This window comes from Arvicola amphibius, chromosome 5 (genome assembly GCF_903992535.2).
Source record: "Arvicola amphibius chromosome 5, mArvAmp1.2, whole genome shotgun sequence".
In the NCBI taxonomy this organism is placed as follows: domain Eukaryota; kingdom Metazoa; phylum Chordata; class Mammalia; order Rodentia; family Cricetidae; genus Arvicola; species Arvicola amphibius.
In genome coordinates, this window is record NC_052051.1 from 17,695,095 (window position 1) to 17,715,710 (window position 20,616).

Genomic DNA, 20,616 nt, shown 5'->3' on the forward strand with positions numbered 1-20,616 from the left:
ACCCCTAGGAATTGGCAGTTTAATTTCATGTGACACTGAACAGGATTCAGTTAAGTCCATTGTAGTACATTATTAGAGTGTTAGTAAACATTTTAATTATGAAAACCATACAATGAAATATGTGTGATAGTGAGTAAAAGGAAATATATATATTTGTTATGATTGAAAATGTGTATATTTAGACACAGACAAATATTGAATTATTATTAGGTAGTATTATTTCTTAAACTCCATGTACTATTGATATAATTGTAATTAAATTCAGTAACTTTGCTCCTGACATTGGTAGGTTGGTAGTGGAAACAGTGACAAGAGTTAGACTTGGGTGTGTGTTTATCACAGCCTTTTTAATTTTCGTTACTTTTATCATCATGATCATCAGGCTAGATTTAGTAGCCAAAAAATAGTTTATTATCTTTGTTTAATAAGAATTTGAATCAAGATGTTTAAATTTTAACTACATTTTATATCAAATCCAAACACTGTTACTAATTTTGATTTAATATAAGAATCACTATATTTATAGTCTTTATAACTTAAACATTTGCTAAAAAGAAAGTTAATGATAGTGATGTATATATATATATGTATATGTGTATATATATATATATATTTATTTTTAAAGGCCAGACTTTTAGAAAGAAAATGTAATATAGATGTAAGCTAGGAATCAGTAGGAAGCAAAAGCACTTGGGAAAAAAAGAGTGCATACCAGAGACAGGATGTGGCTCCTCAAGAGGCCTTGATGGCAGACTCTGTTAACAAACAGGGCAGGGTGACAGGGACACCTTCTCAGGGTGTCTCCTGAAATAGCACTACAGTTACCTTACATGTAAGTAAGCCTTCTGTTTAACTTCAAGCACATCAAAGATTTAATAGGGTTTGGGTTTTTTTTTTTTTTTTTTTTAACATACAAGAAAAAAGGTCTGGTCTACAAAGTTTGAGTTCCATCCAGGACAGTCAAGGCTACACAGATAATTCCTGTCTCAAAACAAACCAAACCTCGGGGCGGTGGTGGCGCACGCCCTTTAATCCCAGCACTCGGGAGGCAGAGGTAGGCGGATCTCTGTGAGTTCGAGGCCAGCCTGGTCTACAAGAGCTAGTTCCAGGACAGGCTCCAAAGCTACAGAGAAACCCTGTCTCGAAAAACCAAAAAAAAAAAAAAAAAAAAAAAAAAAAAAACAAACAAAAAAAAACAAACCAACCAACCAACCACAGAACAAAAGAAATAAAAATGAAAAATACAAAACAAGAAAGTACGTTCTTATGAGTAACTACATGAATCTAAGAGGAGGCCTCCCTTTTATTTGCTGCACCCACACTGAGTATGTGGATATCCTGACCCTCTGATTCTTGAATTCACCTAAGTGACAATGTCCTAGGTACATGGAGGAACCACAGCTTTGATTGGGAATCCAGGTGGTAGGAAAGGCAAGGCCTGGATGAAACTGACTTGGTCTCTGGGCCTGGTTTGAAGGAGACAGAGGCATTTTCATGTTCTTGTATGTGGGAAGACTATGAAAAGAAAAACCCTTGTTGGCTTAAATGTTTTAACAGGAATTACACTGGGTCTTTTGTTCTCAGTCCAAAATGGTCTGAATTAATTTTTAGATACAAAGAGGGTGATTTTCCTTCCCTCCTCCCCCTTTCTTTTTTTTTATAAACTGAGTTACTGAATGCAAAAGGGAACAAAAGAAACAAAAATTATATAATGTAAGCTTATCAAATGATACAGAACATCCCAGCTCATCCTTAGCACAGCTTCCAAGGAATGTTGGTGAGGAGTGAGTTGCTTGTTGGTTCCTGGCTGCTCAGCCCCGAAATAATCACACAGAAACTATATTAATTAAATCACTGCTTGGCCCATTTGCTGTAGCTTCTTATTCTTATTCTTAGCTAACTCTTACATATTAATTTAACCCAATTCTGTTAATCTGTGTATCTCCACGTGACTGTGGCTTACCGGGAAAAGTTTCTGCATCTGTCTCTGGCAGGGCTATAAGGCTTCTCTCTCACTCCACCTTTCTCTCCCCCCCCCCCCCGCATTCAGTTTAGTTTTCCCCACCTACCTAAGTTCTGCCCAGCTATAGGTCCAAAGCAGTTTCTTTATTCATTAGCGGTAATCACAGCATACAAAGGAGAATCCCACATCAAGGAACTCCTGCCTTAGAACTCACAGCTAAGAAGCACATGCATGATGAGCTTCTTGTGAAAAGACCCATAAGATAGTAAGCGAGCAGTGGGTATATGAGTGGTGACCTAAGAAACAGATTCACAGACTGCAAGATCTTTATCATAGTTTTTTTTTCTTTCTCCTCAGGCTTAACAAGGAAAAGAAGCTTTCTGCAAATAACCGATAAAGCCACCTTTAGAAGCACTTCTCAGATCCTCATGAAGTAGATGAATTTTGTACTGCAAGGCCCTGCTTGCCTGCTGATCACCCAGAGTGATTGTCACCATGGCCAGTAAGAGGAAGTCCACCACCCCATGCATGATCCCAGTTAAGACCGTGGTGCTGCAAGGTGCCAGCACAGAGGCCCAGCCTGTGGAAACTTTGCCTGAAGGTCCCCAGAAGGATCTTCCCTCAGAGGCCCCTGATGCCAGCAGCGAGGCAGCCCCAAACTCCAACATCACTGATGGCTCTACCCTGGCAAATGGGCACCGGAGCACTTTGGATGGCTATGTGTATTCCTGTAAAGACTGTGACTTCAGGTCCCAGGACATGACCCAGTTTGTAGGGCATATGAACTCAGAGCACACAGACTTTAATAAAGACCCACATTTTATGTGTACAGGGTGCAGTTTCCTGGCAAAAACCCCTGAGGGGCTTTCCTTACACAATGCCAAGTGTCACTCAGGGGAAGCCAGCTTTTTGTGGAATGTGACCAGGCCAGACAATCATGTAGTGGTGGAACAGTATATCCCCGAGAACACTAGCACATCTGACCTAGCAGGTGAGTCTACTACTGACGGGACTGATGGACAGGCCGAAATCATTATTACCAAGACACCAATCATGAAGATAATGAAAGGCAAAGCTGAAGCCAAGAAAATTCATATGCTTAAAGAAAATGCTCCCAGTCAGCCTGTGGGTGAGGCCTTGCCAAAGCCATTGGCTGGGGAGGCAGAGGTTAAAGAGGGGGACCACACTTTCACCAATGGGGCAGCTCCAGTCAGTCAGGCACCTGCTAGCTCCTCTAAGCCCACTCATGCTGCCAGTGGGCCCCTGATAGGAACAGTGCCAGTACTGCCAGCTGGTATAGCACAATTCCTCTCCCTCCAGCAGCAGCCCCCAGTGCATGCCCAGCACCATACCCACCAGCCCCTGCCCACATCCAAGACCCTTCCGAAAGTCATGATCCCCTTGAGCAGCATCCCAACATACAATGCAGCTATGGACTCCAACAGCTTTCTGAAGAACTCCTTCCACAAATTCCCCTACCCAACCAAAGCTGAGCTCTGCTACTTGACTGTAGTGACCAAGTATCCAGAAGAACAGCTTAAGATCTGGTTCACAGCCCAGAGGCTGAAGCAAGGAATCAGCTGGTCTCCTGAAGAGATTGAAGATGCCCGGAAAAAGATGTTCAATACAGTCATCCAGTCTGTGCCTCAACCTACTATCACAGTGCTAAACACCCCCCTTGTTGCCAGTACCGGCAATGTACAGCATCTCATCCAGGCCACTCTCCCAGGCCATGTTGTGGGACAGCCAGAGGGCACAGCAGGGGGCCTCCTGGTCACTCAGCCATTGATGGCCAATGGGTTACAAGCATCAAGCTCGTCTCTCCCTCTGACAACTGCATCTGTTCCCAAGCCATCTGTGGCACCCATCAACACCGTGTGTTCAAATACGGCATCAGCTGTAAAGGTAGTCAATGCAGCCCAGTCACTCCTCACAGCATGCCCCAGCATAACTTCCCAAGCCTTCCTTGATGCGAGCATCTACAAAAACAAGAAGTCTCACGAACAGCTGTCAGCTCTGAAAGGAAGCTTCTGTCGGAACCAGTTCCCTGGGCAGAGTGAAGTAGAGCACCTGACCAAAGTGACTGGCCTCAGTACCAGAGAGGTGCGGAAGTGGTTCAGTGACCGGAGATACCACTGCCGGAACCTGAAGGGCTCCAGGGCCATGATGCCTGGAGAGCATGGCCCTGTGCTCATTGACTCTGTGCCAGAGGTGCCCTTTTCCCTGTCATCCAAAGTTCCGGAAGTGACCTGTATCCCAACAGCAACCTCACTAGCAAGCCACCCTGCCACCAAACGACAATCTTGGCACCAGACCCCAGACTTCACGCCAACCAAATACAAAGAGAGAGCCCCAGAGCAGCTACGAGTCCTGGAGAGTAGCTTTGCACAAAACCCTCTTCCCCCTGAGGAGGAGCTGGACCGCCTGAGAAGTGAAACCAAAATGACCCGAAGGGAAATTGATGGCTGGTTCTCAGAGAGACGGAAAAAAGTAAATGCTGAGGAGATCAAGAAGGCTGATGGGCAGGCACCTCAGGAGGAGGAGGGTGCTGAGGATGAGGGTGGCGATGAAGAGTTGGCCAGTGAGCTGAGGGTTCCTGGTGAAAATGGCTCTCCTGAAATGTTTCTTAGCCATACCTTGGCAGAGCGGAAGGTCAGCCCCATCAAAATCAACCTCAAGAACCTGCGGGTCACTGAAGCCAGTGGCAAGAATGAGCTTCCAGGGCTGGGTGTCTGTGAGCCCGAGGAAGATGGCTTGAACAAGCTAGTAGAACAGCCACCAGGCAAAGTGAGCTACAAAAAGACAGCACAGCAACGCCACTTGCTACGGCAGCTCTTTGTCCAGACACAGTGGCCAAGCAACCAGGACTATGACTCTATCATGGCCCAAACAGGGCTGCCCCGGCCAGAGGTGGTACGCTGGTTTGGAGATAGCAGGTATGCCCTGAAGAATGGCCAGCTCAAGTGGTACGAAGACTATAAGAGGGGCAACTTCCCACCAGGTCTGCTCATCATTGCCCCTGGCAACCGAGAGCTGCTGCAAGATTATTACATGACACACAAGATGCTGTGTGAGGAAGACTTGCAGACCCTCTGTGACAAGACCCAGATGAGTGCCCAGCAGGTCAAGCAATGGTTTGCTGAGAAAATGGGTGAAGAGACCCGGGCTGTGGCAGATACAAGCAGTGAGGACAAGGGCCCTGGAACTGGAGAGCCTGTGGCAGTTCATAGAGTGCTGGGTGATGCCTATTCAGAGATGTCTGAGAACAGTGAATCATGGGAGCCAAGTGCTCCTGAGGCCAGCTCAGAGCTCTTTGACACTTCGAGTCCCCAGACTGGACGTCAGCTCGGTAAGGGGCTTGTGGGATCCATGCATGACCTTCCTCTGAATCTGAAGGAGGGTGCAGTCACAGAGCCGGTACGGGTGGCAGGTACTGTTGCCTCTAAGGCTACTGGCAACCAGACTAATCCCTGAAGAGTGAATTTCAGGGATCAGCTGGCAATGGAAGCCATAGAAGTAAAAGGCTGAAAACTGAACTTTTGTTTTGGTTCCTATGTCGTTTTTGTTTTAAATCAGTGCAGGGGAGAGACATAATGAACTTAAAAGGACTCACACTTTTTTAGCCATTTCTTAGCATTGATTAAGATGTCATCTGAGTCAAAAAGATCCCGGTCACTATGTGGAAGACAGGGTTAGGAGTTCAGAGGAAATTTAACTCAAATTGGCAGACAGAAGAGAATCTTTAATGGCCTCATTTATATGCATGTGTATGTGGTGCCCAAAAAAAGTCAGAAGAGGGCATTGGATCCCCCTGGAACTGGGGTTACAGGTGATTCTAACTTGCCTTGTAGGTTCTGGGAATCAAACCAGGGGTCTTTTGCAATAGCAGCAAATGTCCTTAACTGAGTGCTCTTTGTTTCCTAATGAAAATCTTATCTTAGGTTTGTGTTGTCTTTCTTGATGTGGAAGAAATGTTTATCATAATGGAAAAATCATCATCTTCTGTTTTAAGAAATAGGAAATCCAAAGCTTGAATTTCACCCTTTGGCTTTTCTGGATGGTGGTGTTTTAGTATTCAGAAGTAACATTAGATTTTTTTTAAAGACACAGTTGTGAAGGTCACATCTTCGGGTTGTGATATCCTATATTTTTGGTTCCTTCACTATCCCTTCGCATTTGTCTCCTGATGAAACACCCCATTCCAGAGCAGCCAGAACAAGCAGTCAGGAGGGAAGAGTGCTCAGAAGCTGACGTAGCCTGGCCAGCTGGGGCAGGAGGGCCGCGGTGACTAGGAAGTGTCTGTGGTCCTGGAGATTGCTGCTTCTGTGTGGGGCCCAACCAAGTACAACACTGCCCTGAGATCCTGGGGTATTTCCTGGACAGTTTGCATTGTTTGTGTACAATGCCTGGACATTTTTGTTTGCTTTAATCTAGGAACCCTGGTTTCCCTGTCCTATTTATTTTCTACTTGAGCCACAAAATTCTTGCCTTTCACTGAATAGCACAATTTATTTCGATACCTTTATTGAAAGACTATGCTGTTACTTCACTTATTTAAGGAAAAGGAGATTTCTAAGTAGATGGGTGTTAGGGGGAGGGTTGCCACCAGTGAGCAGCTGCAAAAGTGCTCTCTCTTTCTCTCTTTTTCTTTGTGTGTGCATGTGCATGCGCATGCACACAGGTATGTGCTTGTGCTTGCTCATGTATGCGTACCTGTGGAAGGCCAGAGGTTAACCCTGGGTATTTTTTTCTTTTTCCTTTTTTGGTTTTTTGAGGCAGGGTTTCTCTCTGTACCTTTGGTTCCTTTCCTGAAACTAGTTCCTGTAGAACAAGCTGGCCTTGAACTCACAGAGATCCACCTGCTCTGCATCCTGAGTACCATCGGCTCGGTAACCCTGGGTATCTTTCCTCTGGAGTCATGTAGCTTGTTTTCTAGACAAGGTCTCTCTTGGGACTTAGGGCTTGGCCATTAGGCTAGTGGATCATCAAACTCCAGGGCTCCACCTGTCTCCACCTCCCCAGCAGCACTGGAATTAGTGTGTGCCATCACACCTGGCTTTTGTGCATAATGTCTAGGGATCAAACTTAGGCCTTCATGCTTACAAGGCAAGTGCTTTACTGAGTCATCACCCCAGTTCAGAAAATTTAATTTCATGCTCCCACTAAGGTAAAACTCAGCTTTGCAAAACAAACAGGGAGCAGACACCTGGTGGAACCCCAGTCTCTGGTCAGCAGTTAGGAGTGTGAGCCCATAGTGCCCTGATCTCACCAATTCTAGCCACGTAGCCACTATTGGAAGGATGGCTTCAACATCTTACAGTGGTTTTTCCTCCTCCTCCTTCTTCTTCTTTTCCCCTCCTTCCCTCCTGCTTCTTTTTTCTGTGTGTTTGTATATATTCTGGTTTTGACCCTAGCCTTTAATGGCTGAGCCATCTCTCCAGCCCTGTGTGTTTATATATGTTTGTGTATGCATCCAAGTGTGGGAGCCAGAGGTCCACGTTGGATGTTTCTCCTTTCTCCTCTGTTACCCTCTATCCTCCATCCCCACCCCCCTTTTTTTGAGAAAAGGTTGTTCACTGAACCTGAAGCTCATTGCCTAGGCCTGGCTGACTAGTGAGTTCCAGGGACCTACTTTGCTTTACACACTCCTACCCTAATCCACCAGTGTGCCCCTCTTTACTTTTTTAAAATTTTTGTTGCATGTGTTCTTTGATTATTTTATACATTTATAAAGTGTATTGGTTACTATAACCCCAATCCTCTCTCCTTCTCAGTCACTTTCACAAATTCAGTCCCTTCTGTCTTGGTGATCCACTGAGTTTAACTAGGATAGTCCGTGTGACCATGGACTTGGAACTGTCCATTCAAGCCTAGTGGCTTCTCAGTGGGCACACAACTGAAGGCAATAACCACCTCTCCTCCAGAATCCATCAGTAGTCAGTACTTCAACAGGGCCCTGTGAGATCCTCCCCAATCCATGATTGTTGATAGGCCCAGTATCCAACCCTACTTAAAAAATAATTTTATGTGTATGGGTGTTTTGCCTGCATGTGTGTCTATGTACCACATGCTTGACTGGTATCCTTGGATGACAGAATAGGGCAGCAGATTCCCCTGGAACTGGAGTTACAGATGGTTGTGTGCTGCCATGTGGGTGCTGGGAACTGAACCCAGGTCCTCTGAAAAGCATCATGTATTTTTAACTGCTGAGGCATCTTTCCTGCTTCTTAGGCCCAGTCTTATTTAGACCAATTGAAGGTAGCTGCTGTAAAGTTATTACTGCATTGAGTATGCCAGGCTCATAAGACAGAAATCACAAAAGACAAATATTGTATAATTCTATTATATGCAGTGTTTATAATAGCCAAATTTATGAAAATTGAAGGTAGAATGCAGGTTACTTCTCAGAGAAGAATTGGTAGTTATTAAATAGTGGATACATAACTTCTGTTTATGGTGCTGAAAACTTTCTGAAAATGGTGAGGGTTCATAACTGAAATGTACATAATACTACTGAGCCATATGGCTGTAATGAGAAATTTAGTGTTAGGTATATTGTACCAAGATTTTTAAGCTGGAGATGGGGTGAGAGGGTGGAAATAACAGGCATGGCAGAACAGAGCAGACATGATAAGGGTAGCCATACTCTGTGGCAGCACTGCCTCCAAGGCTTCTGATATCTGTACCTGGCTGCTTATGCTCCCCCACCAGCCAAAGTGGAAAGATCCTATCTGTACATAAGGGATGAGATTCTTGTGATCAGCTGCCCTGACCTTTATAAACGAAGATATGAGCTACCAAGATGCCAGAGCTCAGGGCCCTTAGAGGCCAGGATGCAGGATTAACAGAATACAGAGGTAGCAGGCATCGGGGGTCTGTGGTTGTGGTGATGGGATGGGCTAGGTGATAATTAGGAGGCCAGGAAGTCAAAAGGACTTGTCAGATTCAGCCTGTCCTCAGACTGGTGAAAGAGAGGACATGACATTACTTATGAAATTAAGAAATCCCTAAGACCAGTGATACTATCCAGGAGAGTGAGGACAGACTGGGCATCCCTGGAAACTGTACAAGTTGTAGCTGCCATAGAGTGACAGGTATGTGTTTTCTCCTCAGAAACAGACTGAAATTGATCTGATTACTGTGAAGGACTGACCAGTCTGGGATGCTGTCTACCATGTGGAAGGGCCAAACCTGCCGTGCATCATTTTGATGGACAGCTGCCAGGCACCCAAGAGAGACTCTGGAGGCCTCACTGAGCCTGGAACCTGCCGCCGCCCTCACCACCCTCTGCCTGACACTTCTAAGCAAGTAGCAAGGGGTTCTCATCAGCCCATCCTCCCACTGTGCAGGACCGCTCCTTTGCCTCCTGGGGACAAAGAAGTTCAGATTACATAGACCTAGACCCAGAATCAAGTTTTTAGCATATACAGCTGCCTATATACATTTAATAAAGCGTCCAACTACAGACACTCTCGATCCACAGGAACTCGGGTTAGCAAAGCAGTACAGCTCTGACAATGCCATGTCTGTTCTCTGGGAAGCTGAGACCATAGGGGCCCACATCTTCTGCAGCAGCAGGAGTTACGTGTGTGCTCAGAACTGCTTGAGGCCCAGTCCTTGCCTTCTCAAGGGAACAGAACTGTTGAAGAGACCCGCAACATTGAGTGGAGGCAAGCCACATTTTGTACAAGGCTTGCCTGTGTTCTGGAGCCCAGCTATGAGATTACTACTGGATGCTTATCACTCGTTAGTTAACTGTAATTCTGATTTTTCATGGAGCTTGAATCATGGACCAACTTCTCCATTATCAGATCAGCTAAAGAAGCCATTTTTGTAAAGCCTAATGTACTGACCTATATGCTCCCTTCAGCCCTTCAATTCAGACTCCTTTAGAGAAAAAGGAAAGTGGGCAGGGTAGAGCCAGTTGCTGTGGCTTTGGCCACCGTAGTGCTCTCAATGCCTCCTGCGGGTCAGAAGGAAGTACACTGTGGCTGGTAGGAAGAGTGAGGCTGAAGGGCGTGGGAGTTTTGAAAAAAAAGACCAGAGCTGGAGTGGTCTTGAAAACAAAGACCTGCCACACACCAAGGGCCTGACCAACTACTGGTTTTGTGATCCAGAGGTGCTGGACATCACTGGATAGGTTCCTGTGAGGTGTTTTTAAAGTTTGAAATTTATATTCCCAACCTGGGAAACAAGAACTTACTTTTGCCTAAGCCTTGTGTCCTTTAGATTAAAATCACAAGAAAAGGTGCCTTTGAAACAATGGAAAACTTGCTTATGGAGCTGCACTAAATATTAAAGCCTCCGTGTCTCCAAAGCTGGCTTCTCCGAGAGTAGTGGATAAAGCAGGGCAGGGGAGAGACAAAGATGACAAACAGGATGTGTTATCCATGACCCCACTTACCTCTTGGAAACTCCACCAGTAGAGCCACAGGCAGGGCAAGAATTTTGACCAAGAAACAGCGGTTAACTTCTAGGTATTGTCTTGGCTCCCCTCACAGGGAGCTATAGGTTTTGCATAGTCTGAGGATGAGCATGGCAGCCTTCAGCCTTCTAGGAAATAGGGCTTTCTCTGGAACCCAGAGCCCTGGAACCATTATGAGATGTTTTTCTTGCCTTTCCTGTCCCCATAGGGATGATCTCACATTTGTCTCAGATTGGGGTTTGTTTGACTACTTGGCAAGTTTTGCAGTCTATTTTTTTATCCTTTCTGTTTGGGGAGAGAAATTATTTGGCCCCAAACCTCGAGGAATTGGAAAGAATGGTGAGTGACTGCTTTCCTTCAGAGAACAGACATCTGAAAGTTTTCCTTCAGTGTTTGTTTACATGCAGATCGGCATATCCACGTATACAGTACACATACTTATTTGATTATTTTACACAAACACATCTCATATCCACATGAGCTTCATGTGGATGCCCAAGGGGGAAGTAGCCTGTATGTGAAGGGATGACAAATACACTGGGCAGCTGGAGCAGCCGAGGAAGCCATCTTGTCTAAGAAAGCACCTGTGTCTCATCTGAGCCCAGATGCCTGCTGGCTTCACCTATACAGCCCTGCTGCACTAGCTGAATGGTAGAGTCAATGAAAAGGTCTGAAAAATTGACAAGGAACAGAAAAACTAAATTACTTGGTGGACACTATGCTGGACACAGATAGCAGCCTGGGCTCTGGGCACCAGGCAGTCTTCTGGAAGTTGCAGTAACACTGGCCCGGCACACCTTTCTCAGAGCTGGTGATGGCAAGACTGTCCAGGTAAGAAACCCAACAGATGAAATGGACTTTGTTTCTTCCTTTGCTTTGGGATGGGGGAGGGAAGTTGTGGCTTGGACCTTACGATTGTAGGTAATGATGAGGGAGGTGGTCATGGAGCAGGTGCTTCAGAGACGAGCTCCGGGTGCCAAGCAGGAGTGCACTGACAGAGAAGTAGGGGTGTAAGTTGGCGGCTACCATGTCTGCGGCTGCTATGTGACAGATCACAGTGGCCTCGTACAGTCAGAGGGTCAAGTTCTCAGTGCCGTCAGTAGGAGGCTGGCTGTGGGCTGCAGAGGTGGGATGGAGTGTGCTTCTCCTGACAAAGCTTGCATTGTCAGATGAGTCTTGCCCCATCCTTTGCACTCACCACTCACTTGGACTCTCCAGAGGCAGTAAATGCTAAGTGTTCTCTGTTGTCTGTATTATGTTTTTTTTCTACTTACACAGGGTTGCAAGTTCAGTTTTAAACCAGATCCCATTCTAACAGAAATCTGAATTATAGGTTTTGCATATTATTTGATCAAAATGGTTTTTGATCATAGAGATTTTTCTTTTGGGAATTGGGTGTGTCAGTGTGGGAAGTCCTTTCCCTGGATGGCTTGCCAGCACTTTGAGGTTATTAGTGACTGCTCTTCTACTTTTCTCTTGGCTGAGTGGCAGCAGCTTTCAGGTGAACAGAATACCTTAGCCTGAGGCATCCCTCCCTCTGTAAGCAGAATAATTGAGTGAGACCCAGTAGATATCTGCCTGTATCCTCCAGTCTGTCCCCATCTGATCTTGAATGTCTCTGACCAGGAAGCTTAGCACTCTCCAGGCCCAGATAGCTCTCAGAGAGTCTACAGTAGCTATGCCACACCTGTGCCTCTTCCTCCTTGTCGGCCCTAGGACACCTGGTCACCTTGTGTGGAGCATGGGAGGCAGCCTTTCTAGTTAGAGTCTCTTGTATTGCCCCCCAAGGTGACTGTTAAGTTATCCCTGTCTTGAGCCATTGCCTTTCATCTTCCTAGTCTCTGTATGGACCAAAATCCTCAGATTGGAGCAGCTCAGTCAGTTCAGAAATGAGCTAAGAAGAAAATCCTAAAACAAAACTTAGAATATGTGTTTTTCCTAAAGCCCTCACCTTTACTGGCTGTTTCCCAGAGAAGACTGTTGGTTCCATCCACCTTTGAGGATGAATTTGTGTCACATTCATTCGCAATGCTCATCTGTCTGAAAGTCTTCTAGATACATGAAGGTCTTTGGTTAGCTCATCCTGGCCAAGGTTTAGTAGGGTGCCTGGTTTTCCTTACTCCAGACTGGAATTCCCTCTTCAGTATCGCTAACTTAGCTCCCTGTTCTTTTTCTCAAGAGCACACTGCTCACCACCATCCTGCCCAGACCTTTAGGGGGTGATTTCCATGTGTTCTAGCACTGGAGCCCACAGGTTTTCTCTCAGCACAGTCCTTCCCTAGACTTCATCCTGAATTAGCCACACTGCAGTTTGTTCTGCCTTGGTTCAGTAGAGCAGGCAAATGACTTCACAGTATACTCCAGGGCTCATGAGGCTGCTGGGCCTCCAGTGGAACAGCTGGGTTTGGCATTGACTGAGTGGTATGACAGACCTGATCAGACTGCTCGCTGTTTGGATCGCTACCTGGGTTATCAGAAGAAATACAAATGGAACCGAGTCCTCAGAATCCATTTTTGCTGTAGTCTGTGTCCCTAGTGCCTGGCCACTAAGGGTCACTGTGTGGAGTGACAAACCTGTGTGTACTCAAAGACCCAGAACCTGCACTTGATCATGAAGCTCACTGGGTCTATGGTCTTAGGACTGAGAACCGGCTTTGGGGTCTGAATGCTTGTCAACACTAGCCATCAATCCTATGGACATGGTCCTCTAGACTTGAAAAATACAGGTTTTTCTAGCTCAGGTCTAGTAGGAACACCTCTTCTTAAGCCCTCTGAAGTCTGGAGCAAGGGTGGAAATGAGACTAAGGCAGACCCCGGTTGCCAAAGGACAGAAGTGCCTGCTTCCTTTGGTTTTCGGTCTCTTGTTACGATTTGCAGGGCTGAATGGATTCAGTGTAGTTATTGCTCTGTTGTCTCTGCCCTCCTTGAGCTAGACCTTGCTCTTACTCTGGCAGGAACCAGGCAGAGCAGGGAGAAAACGGCTATTTGGCAAGGACTGTTGGCTGCATGATGTCTTCCTGCTGTTTATAAGGGTGGGCGGATGGCAAGTCAGGACACCCAACAGGGACCTGCACATTGACCTGCTATCAGTGCCTCTTCTGTCAAGAGAGTGGTGTACTGTGCACATAGATGGGCACCTGTGTGTTAATAGCTTTTCTTGGCTAATGTCTTTTGACACATATTCCCTTCTATGGAAGGTGGGTGATTTAGAATTACTCTATACAAGTGGAGTTGAAGGTAAAATGTCTATGATAAAGCCTGCTCAGACACTGAATATAGAAAGGGTTGCCAGTGCTTGATCCTTCCCAAGCAAGTCCCAGAAGAAACATTGTCCATCCAGTGAAAGTCTATTATAAAGTTGTCCCTATTAACCCACAGTTTGTGCTTAGAGATCTTGTCCCTAGCTCCTGCCCACACAGCTTAGTCTTGTTCATGTAGCTTTGTTAGCTCAGGGTCAGGGCCCCATGGTGAGGAGGTTGGCCGCAGTGAGAGCCAGTAGGGTTCCAGCATGAGTTGGGTTGCTCCTTGTGAAATTGGGTGGGCTGAGGGCAGCAGTGGTCACTAGGGCAGTGATCTCTCGCCCATGCTTCTGAGTAGCCTGCTTTGTTCAGTTTTGCCAGGAAGGTCAGACTGTGTCATAATATTATTAAACAGAGAAAACTGGCCAACCTTTCTCTGGCCCGTTGACTATTGTTCTTTGAGTTGTCCTAACACAGCCCTTGGGGAAGTTGGGGAGGCTGCCAAGGACCTGCAGACTCCTTGCTGACAATGTCCTGGTTCCTGGTTCTCCAGCACCTGCTTTATGTTCTGATCTCACTGTGGATGGCTTTGTCCTTGGGGGCCATACTGCTGAGAACTGTGACTGGGGGATGACTTGAACAGTCTGCCTTTGGTGTGCTTCCTGTCTCCCAGGAACAGCTGAAGTGATTACCCTGGTGCTAAATGAGAGTCACCTGCTACTGTGACCAGCTATGAGAGTAAATTGAGAAATAGCTTGTCTGTCACATAGGCCTTTGTGGAATGGGAATTTTCTGTGTGGCCCTGGCTGGTCTGAAACTCACTTTGTAGACCAGATGACACTCTTCCTGCCTCTGCCTCCCAAGCACTGAGTTACAGGCAGACATGGGCCACACCTTGCTGGAATGTGGGAATCCTTTACCCCAAGAAACATCTGAATAGAAAGACGGCCTTGGCCTTTGGTGTGGGCTGTGTGTGGTAGGAGGTGCGGGGCTGACCTCCATGTAAGGTCCCCCATGGGGATGCTGCTATTTCTAAGATGCAAATTGCACATTTCCTAGATTTTGTATCTGCAAATTTGGATAAGGGATGGGATGAGGGACAAAACTGCTTATGTAGTTTGAAATGGGCCTCAGTGGTACTTCCAATCTTTTGACTGTTCCTAAATAAAAATGTACAGACATTTCTTATCTGCTGACTGTGTATGTGTGTGTGTGGTGGTGGGGGGATTAATAAAAGGTCAAAACCCTTCTATTGATTTACTTGTTTTTGCAAATCCAACTTTAAAAATCGATAGATGTTGGGGCTTCCTTCAGTGTCCTGGGAAGACACTTGTCTCCTGCCTTGCTGAGCTCACTTTGGCGGCCTCATGTGAAACAACTATGGAGATTAAAAACCCTGCTGAGTCAACCAAGTCTGATCTTAAAGCCATAGGGCATGGGCAAGTTTTCTTGTGTTCCTTTTTCTGGTGAGAGAAGTTGTTTGTCAGCAGAATATGCCATTTGCTAAGGAAGGCACGTCACTAGGCAGGAAGACCTAGGAGCCTTCTAGAGGACCAGGGTCAAACCCACACCTCCAAGACTCAAAGCAACTGAAATTTTGTTGGGATGATCATACTGGCCTATCTATCACATAAGGAAAAAGAGCTCCTAAAAGAAGTCCACCTGGGAAAGAACAAGGGGTAGCAGTTAAACAGCATCAGGGCCTGCTCCTTCCCAAGGTCAAGGAGCTTCTCAGGGTCAAGGAGCTGCTTTGTGTTGGATGTAAAGGACCACGTAACTGGACTAAGGTAGTGTAAAACCATGGAGCTGTCTCCTGAGGTCTTGGTGGGCAGATCCAGAACACACTGGGTGGAGATGGCGATGGCAGCCACCTGGGAGCTACATGAATCCTAGTAAGAACAGGCTGGCATACGTCCTCTGGAGAAGCCTCTAAGGGCCAGATCCATTTCATTAAAATATAAGGCAGGCTGGGCTTGTTTTGGTCACTAAGTTAGTTTGGTAAAGTAACCTCACACTCATTCCCCACTTTTCAATAGATCTGATAATGGACAAGTTGAACGAGAAGTGGTTGTCCAGTTTCAGTCCTCAGCTGAAGATCAGAGTGAGTCTGACCAGAAGTGAGCCCCAGCTCTTTTTGCTAAGGGCACAGCTACCTGTATATGAATTTTCTTAGTAAAGGCTGCAGACTGTTTCTGCCTTCTAACCTGTGTTTTCAGTCTGTGGCAGGAGGCAGAATGTCCCTGACATTGTAGTCAGTGTTCTCTTGGTAAGTGTTCACTAGTGACCCCTCTTTACTTATCCCTGGCCTGCTAGCAAAAAACAAGGACACTTCTCTTGGCTTGTGTTCCTAGTACCACTGACTTCCTTTCCAACCCCACTCTTTTGGTTTCTTCTGCCAAAGCCAGTGGTTTTTAACCTGAGCATTCATTTTCATGTCCCAAGGAGTCTGTGAATATCCATACAAGGCCTCAGATGCACCAGGGGGTGTGATTAAGCACCACATAGCCAAGACTCTACAGGTCACAACCCTCTGGATGGAAGGCAGTGTCACACAGCTGTCACATGTAGGGACACACTACATCAGGTAAGACAGCCATGAGGTGCCAAGACATTAAGGCCCATGTCATTTCTCTCTCGCTAACATTTTTCCCCTTTGCTGGGTCTTCTGTGTTGGTCAACAGTAGTCAGCTTCACCTGAAGAATTTAAGAGATGAAACGGATCCTTAAGTCTGTTACACTGAGGGAAGAATCAAAACACATCTGGAAAGGACATGCGATAATGCGCCAAAACGAGTGAACCACAGTCTATGAAGCTGCTCAAGGAAGGCAGAGCTGAGCCTCTCCCGGAAGACTTGTTCATGAAATAGAGGTATCTACTGAGAATTAAAGTGCTTAGCAGCAAGCAAAGACTGCCACACATCAACACTGAGGACTAGCAGACACGGCTCCTATGTTCTCCTGGGCCACAGACAGACTCAAGTGTGAACTCAAAGCTCCTGATACATCCCACCCACTGTTTTTGTGGGGGAGGATTCTTCCCTTCTATGCTAGTATAGGAAAACTTTACAGTACCTCATGTGGGATCCCCAAGCATAAAATAATTCCTTTGCTAATTCTTAGCTAATTTTGTTACTGTTATGTAGATATATGATATGTAGCCCCAAAGGGGTCACAACCCACAGGTTCAGACTACTGCTTTAGATGACCACTACAGACCAGCCAGCACTCAAGTGCTTAGTGCTGTGTGACCCGAGCAGCTAGTTCAGCACAGGGTGCTCACTGGGGCATAGTTTTTGTCCTGCTCCAGGAAAATGCTGTAGGAGAGCCTTGGGAATAGTCAGGCCTTTTGAGCAGCATGTTGTAAGAACAGAGGCAGGCAGGTAGAGAGGCAAGTAGAGTAGCAACTGGCAGCACATATCCAAACATTACTTTTTAGAAACAGGTTTCTGTGCAATAGAAATTGAACTTGCTCCTAGATGGGGTGAACTTCAGCTATACCATTAGAAGATGAAGTGGCAGAGGTGACGTCACATTTCAGAGACTCATGGAAGAGCTTTGTGTTTCAGAAGCCTCCAGGAATGCCATACCATGCTTACCTCTATTCTCAATCAATCACCATGCTTTCCTGAGCCCCCAAGAAACAAACAAGTTAAAAAGGACATGAGGATGATTTATTTGGCAGTCAGATCTTAAGAGGGCAGCAGAACTAGCAAATGGCCAACCCTGAGCCCAAATGTGGGCAGTGGGTTTGCGTGTGCTGAATGCTGGCTATGCTGAGGCACCTTTATGCCCACGGGCCTGGACCCCAGCCTCTGTTTTCAGAGGTGAGGCTGCCTTCCCAGCCTTCCCATCTCCTCTGCATCTTTTTACCAGTGACACAGAAGCTGTGCCTAGCAGCGGCTTCATTCGGTACCTACTGCCTTACTCCACCTCCCTATTCTCCATTTCATTACTAAGGGAAAGCATACTGAGTCTTCCTTGTCATAAAACAAAAAAGCTCGCCAGGGTAGGTGTTGCTCTTCTCTCTCTTCCTGCACCCCATAGAACAGTTGTTTCCAAAGGCTCTATGCTGGGGCTCCCCTTCCAGGGTGAGGGGCAGGACTGAATAACTTAGTTACAATACCACCAAGAAGAGGAAAAAATAATACTGCTATTTTTTTTATCATGATCCCCTGTATCTTTCAGGCTGGGTAGCATCCCCAGCCATGGGCAGTGTGCCCTTGTGCTGTGTCTTCCTCCTCAGGCAAGGCAGAACTTTCTCCTTAGGCCCTGCATTCTTCTGTCCTGACTCCATCCAGGGCCAAACTGCAGGGCATCTACTCTTTCACCCTGACCAGCTGTGGGTTTAAAGCTACAGGACAATGTAAACTTTGTTTCCCTAGCCCAGCAAGGCTCTTCTTCCTCCTCCATTCTCAGGAATGTCAGCAGCTCCTTGAAGTCTCCTATGCCACCAACTGTGGCAACTTATCTCTCCAAGGGGCTTCAGCCCTGATCCTGGCACATGATGGAAGGACCCACCTCCACATTCAGGGCCAGATATGTGTGCTTAATGCTAGACACAGTACAGTTTTTTGCCTTCACCCAGAGCTGGGCTTGGAGGCCCAAAACAATACATTTCATTAATGGCTTGGTTTTGTCTAGCCTTCACCGCTGGAATCCAGGCTCCAGGCTGCGAGACCAGGAAGGCTTTACAGTGGGCCGCTCCCAGAGAACCTAGTTCATGGCATTCCACAAGATGGGCAGCACCAGCTGCTCTCCAGCAAGGTGGGGGCACGACTAGAGGCGGTTGTCTCCATTGACCCGAGTCCTTCTTGGGGCCCTGAACAGAAGTGAAGCATCCTTACTGGCCTTGTAGCCACATAGGACAACCCTAAGACATACAGTTATCGCTTTCCCACACAGGAAAAAGGTGCCAAAGGATTGACCTAACACATAGTGCTGTTCTTTCTGGCTCCAGCACCCTTCCTCCAAGTTCCCACACTGGCCAACTTTCCCTTCACCTCCCTCACCTTCGTTCCCGACTGTCAAAATGGTCTGCGAGATGCTCCTGGGAGATGCGCAAGTCTTCAAATGGCTGCTGGTATCGGGCTTCAAAGGAGCCTTCCCGGGCTCGGACATGGAACAGCTGGCTGGAGGCATCTGAGACCCGTTCCCGTAGTGATGTACCACTGAAGGGACTGAGGTCACCATTCTCCTGCTCAGCAAGGGGAAGTGCACAGAAGTTGAGGTCTCTTCTGCACCTGGGGGTGGGGTGGGTTTCTTTGCTCACTCTGCTGTAGTTACCTTAGCAGGGAAAACTTCGATCTTGATGAGCAGGGAGGCCAACTCCAGGTCTTCACTGTAGTTGTTCTTCAAAGGCACTGCTCTGTATCCTAGGATAAATACCTGGCTCTCAGCCCAACCGTGTTAGGCAAGTGGATCAGTTCCACCCTGAACAGCATGTCAAGGAAGATCCCTTACCTGTCTTCAGGCCTTTTACTGGGAAAGTAGCCTGAGCCAAGAAGTTCTGGTCACTAAACATGTCTTCCTCATACACCACAAAGCGTAAAAAGGCAAACTCAGGGTTACTGATCTGGAAGTGGAAGGGCTTAGCTGGCCACACAGGGTTCAGTCCATTGTCCACTGTGGAAGCAAGGGCAAAAGCTCAGGCCACATCAAGAGGCTGGCTGACTGGTAGAGAGAGGTCTTTGTCACCCCAGGAGAATGACTGGTAATGGAGGAAGGCTGACTGACCTACAAACTCTGTCTTTTGCTTGATGCTGTCGTATTCTGCTCCAGCCACCTCAATTTCCACAAAAGGACATACAATACCTCGGCCATTCTTCGGTAGATGCCTGGCCCCCAGCACCTGTAAGGCAGGCAGTAAAGATGGGGTAATGACGGTCTTCCTGCTTCCAATATCCTCATAGCAGAAGCATGGGGAGCAAATGTGCCATGGAGGCAGGATGCCCCCTGCTGGGCTCTGACAGTGCTGCCTATTAGGCCCCTCACTGTTTCAATCCAGAGCAAGCTGCTGGGTGTAAAAATTTGAGCTTTAAGCCAAGTGTTGTATGCATTTTGCAGTCCATTTCATGTTACATACATGTCTGTTCCAATGTGGGACTCTTCTAAACTCCTTTAGGAGAAAAAGGCTGGAAAGTAGCAGTCATGGCCATCTATATCTATGGCTCTGTACTCCCAGGTGGGTCCAGCTGGCCACACGCTGTTCTTATTCTTTCCACTGTTCAGGCCACCCTGCTGATTCCTACAACAAGGGTTGGCTTGACCCTTTGTTATGGCTTTTTATCAGACATGCACTAGGGAGCTCTATTCTAGGGACCAGGAAAGGCAGATAGGCAGCTGGTCAGGCTCTAGAAAAACCAGGTTTTGCTTGCTCCTGCAGACAGGAGTCTAGCTCATCACATGCCCCCTCCAGCCTGCTTTTTGCTACTCTGACCAGATTCTTCCAGCCAGGTAGTGACTTTTCATAGTTAGCCTTAAATGGACAGCCTGACTCTTTTGTGCAAAAACTGGCCATGGTCAGCCCGACTACTTCTGGGATCCCAACCCTCACAGAGGACCTATAGCTGGCTTTCCATTTAAGATAGTGCTGCTTCAACCTCAAGAATAGTCTAATAGTTCTCCCCTTCCCCAACTCAAGACAGAGAATGCTGCTTACCTCTGGCTCTGGTGCCCTTCCCCACTTAGACAGAACCATCTGGTCCCCAACTTCTTAGCAAGTTTAGTATCAATATCCCTCATAAACCTTTCCCTACCCTGAAGTAACTAGATGAATACACCCACCTCAATGCAGATGACACAGGGTTCCAGGCCTCGTAGGCTGCTCTTGTCAAAGGGGTCAAAGGCTTCGTCTCTCATGGTGCTTGGCTGCAGCACATAGCCACAATGCCCACCGGCCATGAAGAGGGCCTGGTTCATCTGCATAGGCTTGTCTGGAAGAGTGGGATTACAGTGTGTTCCAGTGAACCTGCCCTAAGTGTCTCTCCCCA

At 46.8% G+C, this 20,616-nt stretch overlaps 2 protein-coding genes across 10 annotated transcripts in view; one reads left to right on the forward strand and one right to left on the reverse strand.

Moving 5' to 3' along the window:
- The window catches only part of Zhx3 (zinc fingers and homeoboxes 3), a 115,373-nt gene extending 100,558 nt beyond the window's left edge, over positions 1–14,815 (forward strand). For all 8 annotated transcript variants that reach the window (XM_038330169.2, XM_038330170.2, XM_038330168.2 and 5 more), the window contains 2 exons: positions 2,321–5,312; positions 9,077–14,815. In XM_038330169.2, coding sequence (XP_038186097.1) covers positions 2,459–5,312; positions 9,077–9,087 — 2,865 coding nt within the window. In that variant the 5' untranslated portion in view covers positions 2,321–2,458 and the 3' untranslated portion in view covers positions 9,088–14,815. The remainder of the gene's footprint in view (positions 1–2,320; positions 5,313–9,076) is intronic.
- Positions 14,816–17,279: 2,464 nt separating this feature from the next.
- Plcg1 (phospholipase C gamma 1) overlaps positions 17,280–20,616 on the reverse strand; it is a 32,435-nt gene continuing 29,098 nt past the window's right edge. For both annotated transcript variants that reach the window (XM_038329679.2, XM_038329680.2), the window contains exons 28-33: positions 20,411–20,559; positions 19,361–19,475; positions 19,088–19,249; positions 18,911–18,999; positions 18,637–18,821; positions 17,280–18,446 (exon numbers count right to left, since the gene is read on the reverse strand). In XM_038329679.2, coding sequence (XP_038185607.1) covers positions 18,404–18,446; positions 18,637–18,821; positions 18,911–18,999; positions 19,088–19,249; positions 19,361–19,475; positions 20,411–20,559 — 743 coding nt within the window. In that variant the 3' untranslated portion in view covers positions 17,280–18,403. The remainder of the gene's footprint in view (positions 18,447–18,636; positions 18,822–18,910; positions 19,000–19,087; positions 19,250–19,360; positions 19,476–20,410; positions 20,560–20,616) is intronic.